A 19,552-nucleotide genomic window follows, 5' to 3' on the forward strand; every position below is an offset into this window, starting at 1 on the left:
AACCGATGCTTAGCCTAGACTGCTCAGCATTGCAGCAGTCACTCATGATGCAAAACACACATGTACACACATCGCGGTTCAACACGCTCGGCAATTAGATACTCCAGGACTTTTATTTGTGAATAGTCTCGTATTTTGGGGTGGAAACACAGAATAAAATAGTGCATGCCTAACATATCTGAGCAAGAGCCAGACAGACAAAAAAACCAAACCTCATATTGCAACCTCCCCGGGGAAATCTTTGTTCATTTTAATACTTGTTCAGTCAGCTGTCCCTGTGAATGACAAGGTTTTATCTCTAATGTGAATGGCTTCGAAGGCTACTTGCATTACCCATTCTTCAGCAGCTGCTGCTGAAACCACAGGGTTGCAAACTTATAATTAAATCCAGCTGCCACTACTGTGAGTTCAGTTATATCGAAGTGAGCAATAATGCCTCGTGGTTGCTGGCAAGATTCTGTCTCCATTTTGAGACAAGGTAATTAACTCTTTTGCCCCTTTTAGATGAAATAAACATCAGCACTGAAGAACGCTGTTAAATGACTGTAAAACAGTATTTATACAGGAGAACTCTTTTGCAGTCATTACACCTGAGAAAACAAGTTTTTAGGTGGATGATGGCTAACAACAAATAGCTGTTTTCTCAAAAGCACTGAGAGGATGCCTCAGGACCACAAGGCACAGGATGGAAGGAATTTCCTGTGGAAAGGAGGTACGGCAGAACACGTGTTAACAGATCTACTCTTAAGCCTTAAAACAGCCTCCGGAATAAAGCAAATATCAAGATCCAGCTTGAGAGAATTCCAGCCCTTTCCTGCAAAGGAACCACAGGCCTTCCTTCAATGCTAAGATTGTTTCTTAAATGCCATTGTCCATGTCTTAAACCAGATTTAGAGATAGTCCTGACTGAATAGCTGCCTATGCACACTTTGAGAGGCATACTTTTTTCCTTTTACAGTCAAAACCTGTTCATATCCACGTGTCAACAGAGTGTTTAGATCAGCAGAAATAATTAGCTACCTAAAATTGGCTGTCTGAGTCACAACCCTTGAAGTGCTGCTAAGAAGGCTCCATTTCCTCACTTTTATAAGAAACACTGCAATGACAATGCCTCAGAATAATTTCATGGGAGTGAAAGCAATCAGCAACGACATGCTAGACTAATCCCACTGAAGTAGAAAGCAACAGTCAACCGAGCTTGTTTTGTGAAGAGTTCTCTTATTATTTGTACCTCTTTGGAAACACGTGACAGTCCAGTCACTTCTGAGGGTGGGTGAGAAGCACAACAGGAAACAGGAGTGTCTAACCTCTGACTCCACGCACAAGAAGGTTAAAGGAAAGGGGAGAGCTGTCTGCTGAGAGGAGAATGAGATGCATAGCAACTATCTCAAAATTCACTCCGCAAACCTCCCAAAATACAATAAAGATTTTATTTTTAATCTTCTGGATATTTTGCTGAATCACAGTTAAAACCCTAGGTTATTTCCATGCTTTTTAATATAGGGATTGCACACAGGGCTACATAAAAAAAATGCATGAACTGAGAGTTGGCAAAAGTCTAACCATAGTACCACGTGCTATTTAAACTCACCTGTATCACCTGACCTAACGGACTGCGATTAGCTCAGATACCTCTGCACAGCACTGAAGCAGGTAGGCTGGATACCCAAATAAATTTGCCCACGGTACACAGAGGCCAGCAGGAGTCACAAAAAAGAATCCAGATGTTTCTAGAGTCTTGAGGTCTGCTCACTCACCTTTTGATGCAGGGGGAAATAAAAGTACCTGCAAGCTTCTCTGCAAAACATTCCTCTTTGCTAGGGTTTGCTACCACTTTTCCCGAACATCAAATAAACGCCAGCAGCTGGAAAGCAAGTTTTCTTCCATTATTTTTTACTTTTTGCAGCAAGTACAAAGTAAACAGCCTTTTGTACCAAAGACAATGAGGGTGAATTTGCTCTCAAGTGGTTATTGTTAGGTTCATTTACTTTTGACATATTTGTTTGCTGTTTCACCACTGCCGTCTGTCTACCTGTCGCTTTGTACTAACGGCTGTGAAGCCCGGGCACTCAAGAGCATTTCAGCAAGATGGGCTGATTATTATATCCTGCCATATCTAGGTAAGAGCCAGTCATGATTTTTCAATCAGTGTTTTACCATTCCCATTTTAAAACGACAAAGCTTTCATTCCTCCCAGCTTTTTAGTGGCTACTTTAAAGGGCTTTTTATCTGTACAGGTTCCTATCTCACCGATGCCGAAAGGTGTTCCTATAGACAGCACCGGCAAAGACTAGGTGCGGGTAAAGAGAGAAGTGAACGCAGGGGGAAGGGCAAAGGAGAAAGAATGGAAAGGTTGGAGGAAAACACGCTTTCAGGTTTTTAGAATACTTCATATGATCTTGCTTGCAGCTGGAATTAAATCTCTGAATCAACTGTTATCCATCATCAGAATGGGTAATGTCATTTTATCTTAACCCTAACTTTTTTCTTGAGAGATTATGGATAGCTCGGACCTTCTGCAGTGTTTTGTGCACTGCATTTGTCTTTTGCAAGTCTCTGCACGGGAGAGCATTCAACTCATCTTTCTCATGGGTTTCTAATCAGCTCCAGCTCTGTGACATTTCATATTTAGGTCCAACGATACATCTGTATTAATTTGTGACTGTATAAGTCTATAATTTATTATTCAAACCACAATCTGTTTCAAGTGTCAGGATACCTATCAGTTGCCATCAAAGTGCAGAATACAGGAGACAGATTAGAGAAAGGTATATTACCATGAGACCAAACCAAGGCGGCATTATTCAATGACAGCAGATGACTGTTTTGATAGACCTACATGTAGGGGCTGACATTGTACATTAGAAACAGATTTTTTTAAAAAAAGTACTTAAAATAGTATTTTTTTTCGTTTTAAAGCATTTAAAAATCTAATGTGAAATTTATATGGTACGTTAAGGTTTGGGGGGGTGTGGGGGACATGGAAAACATTGATCAGCAGGTATTTTTTCCTCAGATTTTCAAGGCAATTAGATCACTGAAGTGCTGAAGGTCTCCAACCATCCGGTGAGACCAGAATATGCTAAAAGATTACATCAGGAGATTCTACCATGGCTAAAATTTCATTAAAGTTGATTAATTATGGACTGAAAGAGCAAGACAGGAGAGTTCTCCCCTTTTTCCTACAAGCAAAACAGGATGAGATCGATTGGTTTTAAGTAGTGTAGGACACCACAGAAAAAAAAAAAACCACAATAAATTCAGTTCACTAACTATAAATAACTGCTCTGATTAATATACTAATTTTAAACACCAAAAGGTCTGTTAGCATCTTTTTTCTCGCAAATACTTTTGATTAACCACACAAAATTGCCTAAAGCATTTAGTTTACGTAAAATCCTTAATAAGCACAATTTTTATCCAAATTTGCTCCTGACAAAGCATGAATTAAAATCATGCAGTAAAAAAGGCCAAACAAAAAACATCCCCCATTTCCAAGCACAAGAAGAAGGAAAGCATACTAAAGTACTTGCTTAAATAAATTGTACATATCTAGTGCTATTTCCCAGTTACTAAAAATGACCAAGTGTCGAGCTCTTATGACAGCCCAAGGGAAGAGCTGGCTTTGTGCCTATACTTCTCTCTTGTTCCTGTGAGCTCTCAAGCTACCTTGACAGAGTTGAATATCCCCATCCCACTCTCACTTGATTCCTGCCCTAATACTCTTTGAAATCATGCAAGTATTGTCTGTCTTCTGAAGAATTACGCAAGCCATGTTTTTGAACAGATATGAGATCTGAAACGGTTTTTGAAGGGCAAGGACAGCATATTTTCATCATTCATGCCCACCTCTCCACTTCTTGACCTGAACAGCATTACCTTAGCGGCCTCTGTGCTTATAAGCTCCCTGGACTTCTGTGCCATCAAGGAAGCTTTAAGTGCTGCCAAGCTTTTATATTGCTTCTGGAAGGGCCAAAACTGGATTTGTAGATCTTGTGAGGCTTCACAGCCCCCACCCAAAGCAGAAACAGGCAGTGCCGAGACAGCAGCTTCCAAGGTCACCAGGAAGCAGATTGCACAAGAAGCATCAGAATGAACTCAGCGGCGACAGCAGGACACTGGTTTAGCCCTGACAACTCCAAGCTGACAGAGGCTGATGATGCACTGAGAAATACAAAGGCTGCATTTGGTATGAACTCAGCTGATGCCAGTGTGCTACAGACAGTATCAAGGAAGGTGGAGAGATGCAAGACCAACACAGTAATAACGGCAAGACCTTCATACGAAATAAGATACTGATTTTTAGTTAATAAGAAGGGAAATTTGAAAAGATCATCCTTAGTTTAGACTGAGCAGATTTCTAGATCTCCTGTTGGGTTGGCTTTTTTGCCTACAGGAGCACTCTACACAAATTCAGCATACAACTTGCTACACCCTACAAAGATGCATCTAGCAGTTTTAGCATGGGCAGAGCTGTCCAGCCAACTGAGGTAGGACTTTAAATCTAAAACCATCTAAAATAGGTTAAAGGGGATTCCTGAAATGCATGTTGGGCAGTAGAACGCTCTTAACACTGAGTAAAAATCACCTGTAACAGCCTTTGAAGCTGTTTTAAACCAACTGTGAAGGAAAGAATTATAGCGAGGAGATAAATACTTGCTGGATTCTCAGATTGCTTCATCTAAATCAAGGGCTTCTGCGTTTGTAATATGATCAATTTATATTAAGGTTGTATAAAACACAGACCACCTGCTATTTCATTGAATTAAAACAATTTGCTGTAGAACTAGCTGAGATGTCAGCAGCGCCTACTTCCTCAACACAACATCAAGCATTAGTTCCTGGCCACAACCTGCCATTTAAGAATTAAAGACAGTAAAGCACCATCACATGAAACTACCTCATGCTGCTCGGCTCTCCTGTGTGGTTCACGCGTGACAAACAGAAAGGAAGTGCCACAGTCTACCCTTCACTTCTGATGAGATGAAGCATGTCAACACACCCTGTCAGCTGTGCTTGTTGTTGAAAACACATCCGCGTTTCCAGATTTCACTACCTGGAAGAGTTCTGGATACTCCAATACAACAGCACTGTTATTACGTTGACAGGTGCTAAAAAAGACGCTCATTACCACAGCCCCTAACGCAGGCACAAGTGGTTGCACAACTTTGAAGTGCTTCAGCACATGCCAAGCCAACAGGATGCTCTCAAGCTGTCAAGAGCTCATATGACACCAGCGCGCCTTTAGTGCCACATACAGGACCGAAAGCATCTACACCTTTGTATTTGCTGTCAGTCAGCGCTTCTTAGTCATGAGAACAGAAGAGTAGGGTAACCAAAGGAAAAGGAATAGAAGCGGTGGATCATTTTTCCTGGGAGTTGAAAAGGAGCAGAGGAAGAACAGGAGACCAGGTTCCACTAGAAGAGGAGGATGATCACAAGGTTTCCTTCTGCCTAATCAGTCACCTGTTTCCCTTGCCACGACTGGCTCACTAGCACTTCACTAGCGAGACAGTCATTTGGAGCAGGAAAGTGATGGTGCTAGGACAGCAAAAACCCCGATAATCTTAAAACAGATTATGTGCACCAAACTAGAGCAATCTGAACATAAATTAGCTTTGTGTCATCCGCTTCCACTCTCCCCATGGGCTAATCCAGAATTATCACGCCTTTTCTTCTAGTTTACACATTTTCATGTTAAAAATTATGTCTTTGGTAAATCAGCATGGGATAGACTCATAGTCAAAGCATGAAAACAAAAAACCAGAACCCCTGACATCAGAGAGGGCCTTGCTATCAGCACCACCGAGTAAGCACATTAAGAATTAATCTACCCTCACAAATACTCAAGCATTATCTAGTTCCACTAGGAAACAAAGATCCATGAAAATTAGAGACATGTCTGTGGATAACAGTTCCAAGGGAATTTTAAGCTTGCCTTTTGCTATTTCAAGGAACCTACAAAGAATGAAAATTTGTAGCACCACTTCATAGATATATACTGCCCTGGATGGCTTGTCCGGGTCTTTAGTCTCAAAGAAGAAAATATGCATCTCTCCAAGAGACCAGAATAGTAGACAGGACATTAATCAGAAGGGTTTTTTTTTTTTCAAATAACTCTTTACAGGAAGAAATATTTCCTAGAGGAAAATGGAAGGAAATTATTTTTTCACAGTGAATGAGGGAGTATTTTTGGTTGCAAGAAGATCCACTAGACTTCATGTCATTTTACTCAATGGTTAAAAAAAAATCCACACGCCAAAAAACCCAACACCACCAACCGCAAAAAACCCGACACACTATACACACACCTTTTTTTAAGTAGTTCTGTAGTGTAAGCTCTGATCTACCTGGCCTAGGAGGTGCTGACATTTTCATTTACTAGAATCTTCATATAGTTCAATATTTTAATAGTGTGTGACCAGAATTAAGGAAGAGATTGACAGCTAGTCAACAAACTGATGAATATCTAATAAGCATTTTGTTTTAGCTACCCAGGAAGTGTGCATTTTGCCTTTACATACACACATGCCAATGCTATTATCTTGCACTTAATTACTTAGGTCTCAAAGCACTTTACAAAGGAATGAGCTATCATTATCAACATTTCATATACAAAGAAATTGAGGCACAGTGGTCTAATTTGCTAAAAGTTATTGAACTTTTATCCAAGGTCAGTGGCAGGTGAAAAACAAAGCTCTTATCTCAAGTATCAGGCAAGTACTGTGTTCAGCAGACCACACTGCTTCTCAAGATGTGGTAAATGCTTCCCAAGAATGCAATCTTTAGTTATCTACATCAGCCTGTGTAAAAGTATTTAAAACCCCACTTGCATTACAGAGTAAAATTCAAACATATTGACACTTAATCTTTTCGACACTGGAATACTGTGTTCAGCTTTCTTCAAACAATTGATTAAGCTAAGACAACAAATATCATGACATCGTAAGGTGGCTTTCCAGGGTGGTCCACCCTGGTCATTCTTCGCCTACTTTTATACATCATCTGAAAAAACCCACCTTCTCAGAGATGCTCAGTTGTAGTTACTCTTTCCTAATTATGGTAGCCTTTTGCAAGACCTTTGTAATGCTGGGATTTTGTTTCATTCACAAAGCTGCAAAGCCTGTTCAGTTCTCATTCTTGCTTTTCCTTTAAGTATTAAAAATAGCAGGAGGCACTTGGTAAAACCCAGAACAACTCGATGTTTGACGACGAAGCGTTTAAGAGTCAAAACTAACCCCTCATTTCGCATTGAGCAATTTTACGTACACGAGGAATAAATAAAGTTACCCTTGTTTGTAGAATTTGGAATGCTTTCACTAGCTGCATGTCCCAGTACGAGTCCCAGGGCTGAATTAAACAAGCTAAATGAAATTAATTTATTTCCATGTCCAGCTCAGGTGGCTAGCAGGCCTTGAACAAGATTACCACGACAACTAGTGAATAACAATGAAACCAACACTGCAGCAGATTTTATCCCCGGCACTGGGTTTTACTATTTCTCTTTTCTGTTAGAAGCCTTCCCTCCCTTTCACTGGGCTCAAGAGAAATGGGACTCTCAACTTCCAACCAAGTTAAAAAAAGAGAAAGAAATACAGCTTGCAAGTTTACATTGTAATTGATATAAGTCTATTATTACAAGACAAATTGCAGCAGACAATGAAAGAGACAGCTCAATCTGTTACTGAATCCTTGTAATGGCTGTATGAAGAGCTCGACCATTTCACTCATAAATCTTTCTTCTAAGTTTGTATTGCTGCTTGTGTGGGTAAAAATAATAAAAATACAGAGTGAAGCATACAAGACATGCAGTAATGCATTTCTAGTCACAATTACATAAAGTTTGTTACAGGAATTATAACCCTTTCAGTATCTAATCAGAAATAATGTCGCGTTACAGGCTGCTAAAACACCACATGATATCTTTAAAAAGTCATTAGATGCGATCATGCCAATTGTGAATAATCATCTCTGCTACAGATTGCTCTGATGCGCTGGGCTGTCATAGGTCATTCTCGATGATCTGTCACAAACTTTCTGCAGGACAGACCAGTGCAAAGCATGCAGCAACTTGATTTCCAGGAGGCTGACCTACTTATTTAACTTAATGGCAAATATAAACTCAACAAATAGGAGAAGCCAGATTAGAAGATTGAGATATATGTTCCTATTTATCATTTTTAGAGTAACTGATTTTAATAATATTTTTATAAGAATTTATTGTCTATTGTCTGTGGATTGTAGTGCCCAGCGGGGACATCACGAGAGCCACTGCACAGGTGAAACTTTAGAATTAGCTGTCAAGACTGAACGACAGATACAGAAAGAACATGAGCAAAGTCAGAGAGGGGAGGGTGTAAAATGGGATCCATGCAACAATTTTGCTCAGATGAGCCCCAGTACAGTTATGAAATGCCCATGGTTCCTCCTCTGCCCGGAGACTGATGGGAGGCAACAACACCAAAAGGGACAAAAGCCAAGATTACAACCCAGGATGCCCAACAGGCAGCTTTCTGCCACTAGCTTGTGGTTTCATACCCATTTAGAGCCTCCTGCCTTCCCCTGTAATGCCCCAGAGGGGGCTACCTGAACACCCCAGCCAAAGAGACAACCAAGGGATGCAGTTTAGAGGTACAAGGAAGCGTGCCTCTGTACCAAAGACAGTCCCCTTTGCAGCTTCACATATCATAGCATAATCTTTTTCATTAACATTTTATAGGATGTGTTCCAAAAACAAACCATGGTTTTCCTGGTACTCATCTGTTCCACCGAATCCTCAAAGCAAAAGATGCTGGTAAGAAAGATTCCTTTTCTTTTGGGTGAAGTGTTGGAGGCAAACAGTTTATTTTACAGTAAGGTTGCACAGGCAAGTAGGGAGGAGGGGACAGACTAGACTCAATGATCATTTAAAACCACAGTATGACACCATTAGGTAATGCAGTCACATTAAATTCAAGCTACTTTAACAGAGCAATATTCCAACTTCAGCCAGAAAAGCAGAGGCTACGACTGCTAGTTCCACAGCGCATTTCCTTTAGTTTTGCTTGCAACATATATGATACAAAACTCGCAAGCATCTGACTAGAGACATCTGCAATGGTTTAGAGCCCTTGAACTCTAAATTACCTTGCTTTTGTTAGGCAGGTGAATTGTCCGTTACATTCTTTCTGAAAGAAGGTTTTTCCCTTCAGAATTTAATTTATAAACTCACTCCTGCCAGGCTGCGATAGCAGCTGCTGTATAAACCTGAAAATGATGACTCCTGAAAATCCATTCAAACTGTAGGAATCAATAGAAAGCAGACAAACCACCAAGATAAAGTTCCACCCAACTGCAAGGAGCAAGAACCGCAGGACACCTCACATTGTTTTTGCAGCGTCTGCCATCACCAGCCTGTGAAACAGAGACTGCGCAATCTGATTTCAGTTTGAAAATCTGACCTGTGCTATCCACATGCAGCACCCACATAGTCTGCCTGTTGGAAACGCCTTGGTGCCGTAGGTATTTCCAGGCAACAGAAGAAGGCTCAAAGGACTAGAGAAGACAGTTTAGAAGTTGCTGAGACTTACACGGCATTTGGCAAAAGCTTATTATATGGGCTCCTTAGAGATTTTGATCCTGCTTACCTTGAAGCAGCAGCTCTACTGTGAGCCAATAACAAAGCAACCTGCATTGGTGTCACTCTGGTTCATACCAAGTTACATATATAAACTTGTTTCTACGGGCAGTAAAGAAATACCCAACTACAGCATCACCCTTGGAGTCTGCTTAACTGAACTAATATTGTCTGAAGGCAGATGTTGGCACACTGTGATCTAATGTCAGTAGAAATGTCATTGTAAAAAGCTCTGCATTTTATTTAAATAATTGCTTTTAAATGGAAAGTGTTATCTGTGACCAGGCTTCGATGAAAACAACCCTGTTGCAATGTTTGCTGACTTTTTGCATTTCCCACTTACCATGCCTGCTGCAACTCCAGCTGCTTTACTACCGTCACTGAGGGAGGCTGCTACCCATGCGGACACAGTTGCTTTGGTGCAGCAAGACCATCACATAAGCCTTGGTGGAGCCCAGAGACCAGAATATGACAGAGGTTATGAAGCACGCATGATACAAGCCACGCATTGAGTACAGAGCTTAGCTTTTCAGCTCTTAAAGGGATTGCTGTAAACAGTTGTTACGTTTCTTCTCACTTATACTTCATGATAGACAAGCCAAGTGACTATGTGAATGTATCAGAATTTAAAAGCGAAAAATCCAAGTGTTCAGAAATCTGCCTTTGAACAAAACACAATGTGCTTCAGCTGAAAAAGAAATTATCATTTGTCTAATACAAAAGAAATCCTTTGTCCCAATCACAACCTACTCTGAAGGAATGACTTTTTTTCGCCCACTTAAGAAGCCAAATGGATGCAGTTCTATAATTTTGGAGAGCTTTATACAGTATGCGATGGTCTTACTTCACATAAATTACAGGACAACCCATTGTGGTTTTATCAGATTGTGAACCAGCCTGGGAGAGAAAAAGATTCCCTTTGAGAGTGGGTGAGAGTCTAAATTGCATAGAATTTACAATATGCTAGAACAGCGTTATTGAAGTGAAAGACTGGTGCATAAATTATTTCAAGAATGCTAGGAAATATTTGGCAGTGATCTGTAAAACCAGCCTTCCCACCTTCCAAAGCACCAAAAGAAAGCCCATGAATAAATCCATTTGGTTAATTTTCTACATTCTTTACCTACTGCCAACATGTTTTGACTCTGAATTTACTCTCACGTGGTAAAAGCAATACTGAGAAATTTAACAAGAGTGCCACGAGAACGTGCAGGTTCAGCAGCGATAGAAAGATATTCCACTGGACACCACTGCTGATATTCAACGATGCTACCCATTACAGAAACTCATCTGATAACAAAGCGAGATGGAAAACTAACTTGGTTGATAAAATTCAATACCAAAAAAGGCAAATTCTGGAAAATAAGAGAAAGACCAAATACCAGTTGGAGTGCAGCAGAGGCAACTTTAATTTTAAGTCAATGTTAATAAAATATTCACGTTCTAACAAATATTGTTTAACATGCATTTGACCCAAACACCAGATGCATTTGAGACAATTTACATTTGACTCACCATACTGGCAGCGAGGACCCTGAAATCCTGCAGGACACTGGCACATCTGGGATCCTGCTTCAGAGCATTTCCCTCCGTTGAAGCAAGTGCCAACAGTGCACAGCACTAGTACACACAAACAGAATGAAACGGCGTGGGGGGGGTTGCGGGTTTTGTGCCAAGGATCCCCCAGAATTGCCTCTTCATGTCGTAGCCCTGCTGTAACAGGAACCTCCAAACAAGAAATCCAGCTATTTATTTAAGTGGAAGGGATAGGCTGTAATAGAACTTGTCCTCATGGATATAACTACCATGTTGATAAGAAGAAATTTAACTTGAATAAAGATAAGACTAAGTTTAACTTGAAGATGCTTCAGAGGCAGAAGACAGTTTCTCAGGACTTGAAGCACTACATGAATCCGGAATGAAAGAAGAAATGAACTGCTAGAGAATAATTCAGCAGCGGTTAAGAAACACTGGTGCACTTAAAGATGTTATATATGTCCAAGGGAATTACAGTACTTACCTTCCTCCAATGCAGAACATTATTTATTCACAAGAAGTTAAATTCCACATACGTGAGCCAAACTCACAAAGAGTATCAAATATAAAAGAATAATTCAACCACTTTCATGCCTTAAAGAATTCAAAGGAAGTCTGTACTGCTCTTTCAGGAAGCAAATAATTCTATATTACCACTGGTGCTCAAATACATTAAATTCCTTTACACCAGAGATTAAAATACAGATTGTAAACATACCTTTGACTTCTTACAAAAAACAGGTGCACACTAAATATGTAAATTCAAGCTGAAGCTAACAGGAATACCCCTCTCAGGCTGCTTTTGTTTTTTAAATACCAAAAGACAAGCCATAAAGGCAAGCTCTCTGAATGCAGCCCTCACATTGGTATGAAGATTTAAAAAATACACAGGAAAGGATCCTAACTTCCACACAGAAAATACAATTACTGAGAAAACAGTAACAAAACTAAACAGTGAGTAAATTGTTATCTTCTACTCATGTCTTGTTAACAGTGGCTGAAGTCCTTCCTCATCATTTAAATTAAATTCCATCTTTTAGGAAAATATCCAGTCATGATTAGAAATTACTGATAGGAACAGGATCAGGTGGGGAACTGTAGGATGGAAACACAATTGCTTCAATGGCAACAGCAGCAGCAAAAAAGCCAAAACCAGCCAGGTTCCACAGTGAGTGATAAATCCAAGAAAAAAAGTGCCTTACAGCAGATTTCTTTGCATAATTTGGGTACCAGCGATAAATTTGGTCGGCCTGTCAAAGCCAGGCTGGTACGAAAATGCTGCAACAACTATAATCAGAAATTCAGTTTCCACCGTTTAGATTAAAATTAGAGATACTTGGTACTTTTACATATGACAGCTTTTGTATTTTTAGAAGAAGTTTCTTTCCCCATCAATAGATTTCTTGCTATTTATAACTGGAAATCCCAGTTATAAAGAGGTAGCAAAATCCATTTTTCTAGAAGTAAGTAGAAAAGCAAGGCCTAAGGATATCATCTCTCTTGGTTTGTCACAGTTTTACCATCAACTTACAGTGCAAACAGCCAGGCTCATCGTCACGTTGGACCCATCCAGGGCAGCACTTATAGACAGTCTGATGCTCCAGTCTGTACACCTGCTTGTAAACTGTGTAGTACCCAGACCTTTGAAAAGAATAAGTTTAAGAGAAAAATCGCAACTTCTATTTCTTCACATCTCATCAGTAACAAACTGTACTCATACCTCATATTTACTACACATTTTTTTCAGCCCCCATCAGTAGCTCTTGTTAAAAATGAAGCAAATATAGCAAAATGCATCCTGATAACATCCAATAGCTCTAATATACTATGTCCACGTATTTTCTGATTAATTTGTATTCAGGCTAGCCAATGGTGAGTAATTTTGCTTTGCAATCAATTTTGGCTTTAGCAGTCAGGAGGGTCAGATCTCCCATCAGTTTGAATCACACGACAGAAACAGAAGTTCAGTTTTTCAAAGTAGATGACTTGACAGCTGGACTTCACCTGAAACAGGACAAGACAGGAGCATTTTCTGATAATAAAATACTGTGATCTAAAGCCATCTGAGAAGTTCACGATGCACCCAAAACACAGGAAAAAGTCGCATTTTCTGCTCAGTAATCTTAAAGTAAGGTCTCAGCAGGACATGATACACCCATAACTGAGTCACACATATTTCAGATGAAATGGTTTACAGCTTCTCAAAAAAAAAAAAAGTGCTATAAAGAATTTGCATTAAGTTCAGTAATGGAATTCATTTATAATGATAGATAATATATTACCTTCTCTCATAGCCCATACACCACCTCCTCCCTGTGCAACCTTGTTTCCACATCTTGACCATACGACTAAAGGCTTGAACACATGGCTGTTGGCGTCCTACCAGTGCCAACTCAAACACAGGACAAACATTTGGCCTTGAAGGAAAGAAAAAAAGATATACTTTATTACTTCCAGTAGAATATTTAGAAGTCTAGAGAAATAGACATAAAATTATGCTATGTATAACAGTTAATAACTGTTTGAAAAGATTTTATATTACTATTTAAAAATACTGTAGTTCTATGACTTTTTTCACCTTGAACTGATCAAACAGCTCTCTTGCAAAAATACGGTATCCACAAACACCTGACAAATCATGATCCAATGATTTCAGAATGGCAAATGGTCCACAGGCATTAATGGAGCCAAGAGTTCATTAATGTATTGGTTGCACAAGTCACGAGCACGAACCCATTCCTGACGGCAATTTTTACATGAATGGCCCAGCTAGCAAAACGCGACTGTACTTTATTCCCAGAAAATGAGAGCTGCAGTGCTGGAGCAGGGTTTGACTTGGCAGCCACTCTGCTGTGTCTCGACAACATCAGCTTACCGTAACCCTTTCAGATGAGGCACTGCCTGATGAAGGATGGCGCCTCACAAGCTGAGGTGAGGGAGCCTGAGAGACTCTTCCTACACCAAGACCACCAGAAGCCTCCCCGCTGGGTCTTGTACATGCAACAGCCCCTATTTCAGTTGATGAGCAAAGGTGGGAATTAAAGACTTGGCAACAGTAGGCACTGACCTCCTCAGCTCAGAGCTACTCAATAGCCAGCCTCTGTACATATAGAATGAAAACACAGCACCTGCCTTGGAAAACAGTATATAACTAAAAATATACAATGAAATTCAGGCTCCGCACAAGTCAATGAAAGCTGTATTGTCAACTCAAAGGCAGATAAGATTTATCTAAACTATTGCTGTGGAAAACTTATGTTCTGTAAGAGCCTCCCTTTCTACCATCCCCTCAGGGAAGCACATGAAATCATAAGAGGAAGTATCGTTGTTCTCTGCTGATTATTCCTAAAATAACAAGACCAAAATAAAAGTGTTGCTTTGTAGGATGATACGTAATCGTCATCCTGCTACCTAGCCCTAGTTACAAAAACAGCAGGATTTCAGGAGGTATGGAAGGTCAAGAAAAAGGTTACATGTTGATGGTTTTGCAGAGACTCTGTCAGCCTTATTCTGATTTCTTTACCCTGGTGTAAATGAGGAAGCGCTGCACGGCAGAAAATAACTGCATAAAACACACAAGGTCTAACTAAAGCCACAGAACATGGAGGGTTTTGTAGTTTAAGGTTTTGTTACTGTAACAAAAATGAAATTAACTCATGATTTTTCAAGTAGTTTACAAATTAACATAATAATTAAATCATCAATTCCTCAGGACAGCCTGCTCTAGCTGATGAGGCTTTTCACATTTAAGCCTCAATGATTAAAACACACAGGGGAAGCAGGGACCTTGTGTACCCACTCTGGTAAGTGGTAAACAACATTCAGCAGTTGTGCCATACTGGCTAGCAGACAAATCCTTCCCTAAGTTTCAGTTTAAGACCCCTTTTCATAGAATCATAGAATCATTAAGGTTGGAAAAGACCTCTAGGATCATCAAGTCCAACTGTCAGCCCAACACCCCCATGTCTCCTAAACCATGCCCTGAAGTGCCACGGCTACATGTTGTTTGAACCCCCCCCCAGGGACGGTGACTCCCCCACCTCTCTGGGCAGCCTGTGCCAGTGCCTGACCGCTCTGTCAGTGAAGGAATTTTCCCTAATAACCAGTCTAAACTTCCCCCGATGCAGCTTGAAGCCGTTTCCTCTCATTCTGTTGCTAGTGACCTGGGAGAAGAGACCAACCTGCCCCCTCACTACAACCTCCTTTCAGGTAGGTGTACAGAGTGATAAGGTCTCCCCTCAGCCTCCTCTTCTTAGGCTGGACAGTAACAAAGAGGAAGACATAATCACACACTTGTTTTCTCTGTCAATCAGCAGAGGTATGAATGTAAGCCTATGGTAGAAAACAGGGTGGGGGTTGCATTAATAAGATAGATAACTGTTCTAGCCCAACAGCTGCCTGGCAGTTAAAGTTATCATTAGTTACACTGGATACTGTTAATATCTCATTCTAGATTTATGCTGCTTTTTATCTCAGAGGCCCAAAGTACTTTACAGCTCCCTATTATGTCTGAACATCACACAAGGTAGCCTTTCTAATAAAGAAGTACATCTTTCACCTGCACGTCTTCAGCTAGTTTACAAACTTCATTAAATTAAGCCCGTGCAGAACAGGAAAATACTGTAAGCGTGATCATTTTTACTGCTGAGCTAAATACTTAGAAGAAACCCTGCCTGGCTAGATCAAATCCACTCCACAATATTGCCAGTACTGTGCGTAAGACTTAAGTGCTCCACAGTCATGCAAAGCACACCCAGAACGCGAAATCCAGCCAGGTCTTCCAAGGGTACTGCGGCTCCAGCTAAGGGCAATACTGGGGACACCCACCTCAGGGTAAGGAGGACCTTCACCCAACAAGGACACTCCACTAGAGAAACAGCTCAGATTTAAAAACAAACCAACTGCCCTCTCAGGAATTCCAGGTAGCCTACGTAAAGGAAGCTATGAAAAGAAAGTCCACAGCTGTATGCTCAGCTTATCTTATCTTACCATGGAAAAAAAAAAAGAGTACATTTGTACTAGAAAACCTTATCGTGACAGAAATTAGTTTCCTGAACTAAAATGCCTAATACTCCCAGGTGTTGGAGGAACTGCTCATCCCCATCGTCCTAAACGAGTCTTTCAGTGGACATCCCCCACACAGGGCTACATGTTCTTCCACCTCCGCTACAGAGCTCATTTTCTGTATTGCTTCTTATCTCCCACTTCTTGAGTTTGCATTAGCTACCAACATCACGAAGCAAGACAGAAGCCAGTAGCAGTATAGTTTCAGATTGCCTTAAATTCCTCCAGAAACCACCCTTCCTCCACATTCCCATGTCGTCTCCATTACTTAGCCATCCCTCCCACATGTCCCAGCTACCCCTTCCTCTCAAATTACCTCACCATTTAACATATTTAACTTAAGTTCAGCGCAATTGTTCCCAAGCCATTCTTAGCGCAAAGTCTGCCGTTTGTTTCACGTCCAAAGGAGGTCTTTGTATGCCCAAAAACTTGCCTGCTTTTTTTCCATTACGTCAGTTGGTCTAATAAAACCCTCGCCTTACTTAGCAACCATGCCTCACTTAGCAGGCTTTTTAAAATGACTCTCCCTCTAGCGAATAGAACATCATGTACTGATAATTCATGCATATCTCCTTTTATTAGAATTGCCTAAAACTTTCCAGATAAAGGTACATTCATATGCATCGCTCTTCCATAAATAAAAGAGAAGCTGACAATTGTTGTAATGACATACTGAGCCCATCCGATAAATTCTTACTCATGTGATATTGCCATATTTCCAGGAATAGCTGTATTGACTTCTATGATATAGTTAATAGGAACAAATGGCGCTTACAGAACAAAACAAGCCAGCAGCATAAAGTCATATGTTTATTAAGATTTATTCAAAGTAAGCCATTCCTCCTAGATGCCCTTGGGACAATTTAAAGGCAGATATCAAAACCTCTCCTACACTATAATTAAATTGCAGCAATTGCGTAACATATAATCCTCTGCTGGCAAAGCTCGGAAATAAAACATGCCCTCTCCAACAATTAGCCATCTTCACAACTCCCCCTCCCACATAGTCAACACACCAATTTTTAAGCCATCTGACTCCGATACATTACCTACAAATTTAAGAACAGTTTGTTGAACAAGACTACAACTATTGAAGATACAAAATTGTATTATGGTATTCTATTAATTAGAGGCCATTTCAGACTTACCTGAAACCTCAGGTGGATATAATGGCTTATTTAGAGGAGGTGAGCTCCCTTTTTAATCCCATACCCTTTGCATTCAGAAAATATTTCTTAATGGGAGTTTAAGTGTTAAAACAAGCAAAACACACAAGTGTATATTATATTCTATGATTTGATTGATACACCAGTCCTTTAAAATCTTTTTATACTGATGCTCTCTGTTAGCCAAGACTAACACGAAGGCTATTATTAGCTTGTCAGTCTGACTCAGGCGAGACAGAAAGCTCTCTTTTAATATTTGCATTAGGAGACTGCCCTTTAAACAAAGGCACCCTACACACTTCCAGCTCAAGACTTAAGATTCTAATGAACAGATAATTAGACCAACATGAAGCAAGAGCAGCCTTGGCTAATCATATGGCTGTGATGCCTGTGAACCACTGCACAACAGGAAAAGTTCAGAGAAAATTAAAAGCGTCTCCAGGCAGGATATAATTCATTCCTGTGTTTAGAATTTAAAAAGGAATATGTATCTTCATACAAAACACAGTCAAAAAAAGCACCCATGGAGGTCTTTTAAATACTAAGATGACTCAGGAAATCCCCGAGCCTCACGTCCTTACAGCCAAGGCTGTTATTCAGGCAAAGTCTCACTCCACGCTCACCCTTTTCTTATTCTCCTTGCTAGCTGTTTGCTGCCCGCTCCTGGCAGTGGCCCACAAGCTCGACAGACTCTGGTCTCACCCACCCAGCATTCCAAGGAAGCTGCCTGTCCAAATGCTGTGAAGTCTTCAGCGAGTCACTGGCAATTGTGGTCATTCACCCTGAGCTGCACTTCTACCTCTTTCACCTCAAGCTGTTGTCACCACCAGCATCACCTCAACCGAGCTCCCCCGAGAAGGGACTGCAGCCTTCCCACAACTCACGGCAGAGAATAGGTGATAGAAACAGCATGTCTACAATCTCCCAGGTGAAGTTCTCTGCGGTTCTACCCTGCCCCATGATTCTGCAAGTCTGAGGAGGATATCAGTGCAGCTACCTCTTTTACACACACACACTTCTACAGCATAAAGAATTTTATACAGCGATAGATGGAAGCGCACATAGCTTTCATATAGCAAAGGGAAAGAGAGTTACAGGCAGAGGCCATCTGCTCGTGGGCAGAGAGGGACAGCTTTCTGCACACACTCCTGGCACACACTCCCGGCCCCAAAAGGGGCAAACAGAGGGGAGGAGAAAGGAAGACAACTGAACACACAAGAGCTAGAGAGGGAACAGCTCTGCCGTTTCAAAAGGTAAGTCACGTCTCTGTGACAGGGATATTTTCTTACTCTGCTTAGCATGATCCTAACACCTGGCTCTTTGAATGACAATTAAAAGTAAATCTCATTCTATCAATCCACTTTCTTCCAGTTCAAACCAAGAAGCTAAAGGTAGGTAGATTTAATGGTAGCGAGAGTGCAAACACACATCAAGATATCCCTAAAGGTTTCTTTCAGCAGCGCAAACTTTAAATCAAAACATTAATGAATACGAAGCAGAGAATAATTTGGCTGTCTGATGTTACTTCTTTCCACAGAGACTAAGTGAATGACACCACCTTCTACACTAAGCCAGAAGGTTGTTAACATCTTCCTAAAAATGAGATGTTGAAGCCTGCATTGCCTCAGCTGAAGAATTTGCAGCCTGAACACTATTGATCTTCCCATGAAACAGTCAATAGATGAAACCTGTCAGAAGAAGTGACTTGGCAGAATTCTGTATTTTCAAAACACTAATTGGTTGGTGCTCCTTCCTTTTATGCTGTTATTAAAAGTTTAGAAAACCATAGTCTATATGTTTTTCCAGTTTTAGTTTGAAAAGATCAAATGAGAACTTTCCTTAAGGAAACCAAGATTATAGTCAGGGCTAAATTCTCCACTGCTGTGATGACAGCTAGTGGCTTTGCTCTACAGATCCACTGATGTTGATCCAAACATAGTGGTACATTGCTACAATGGCTTTGGCTAGAAACTTCTCAGGCTAGAAAATTGAATCTCCTCACACCTCCAACCACCCAAGCAAAAACTCACCGGCTTCTTACAAGAGAGACCTCTAGAAAGGCAGGTTAGTACTATGCAGAAACATGCTGCACTGGAGAGGAGAAAAAGCCAGCAACATGATATCGTATGCAGACAGGATGATGATTAAAAGTTTGACATAAATGTACTCT

General features: G+C 40.6%; 1 protein-coding gene across 2 annotated transcripts in view; it reads right to left on the reverse strand.

The window, feature by feature from the left end:
• Positions 1-19,552, reverse strand: part of LOC142059649 (uncharacterized) — a 211,916-nt gene that overhangs the window by 183,495 nt on the left and 8,869 nt on the right. For both annotated transcript variants that reach the window (XM_075098525.1, XM_075098526.1), the window contains exons 2-4: positions 13,435-13,569; positions 12,684-12,793; positions 11,132-11,236 (exon numbers count right to left, since the gene is read on the reverse strand). In XM_075098525.1, coding sequence (XP_074954626.1) covers positions 11,132-11,236; positions 12,684-12,793; positions 13,435-13,569 — 350 coding nt within the window. The remainder of the gene's footprint in view (positions 1-11,131; positions 11,237-12,683; positions 12,794-13,434; positions 13,570-19,552) is intronic.

This window comes from Phalacrocorax aristotelis, chromosome 7 (genome assembly GCF_949628215.1).
Source record: "Phalacrocorax aristotelis chromosome 7, bGulAri2.1, whole genome shotgun sequence".
In the NCBI taxonomy this organism is placed as follows: domain Eukaryota; kingdom Metazoa; phylum Chordata; class Aves; order Suliformes; family Phalacrocoracidae; genus Phalacrocorax; species Phalacrocorax aristotelis.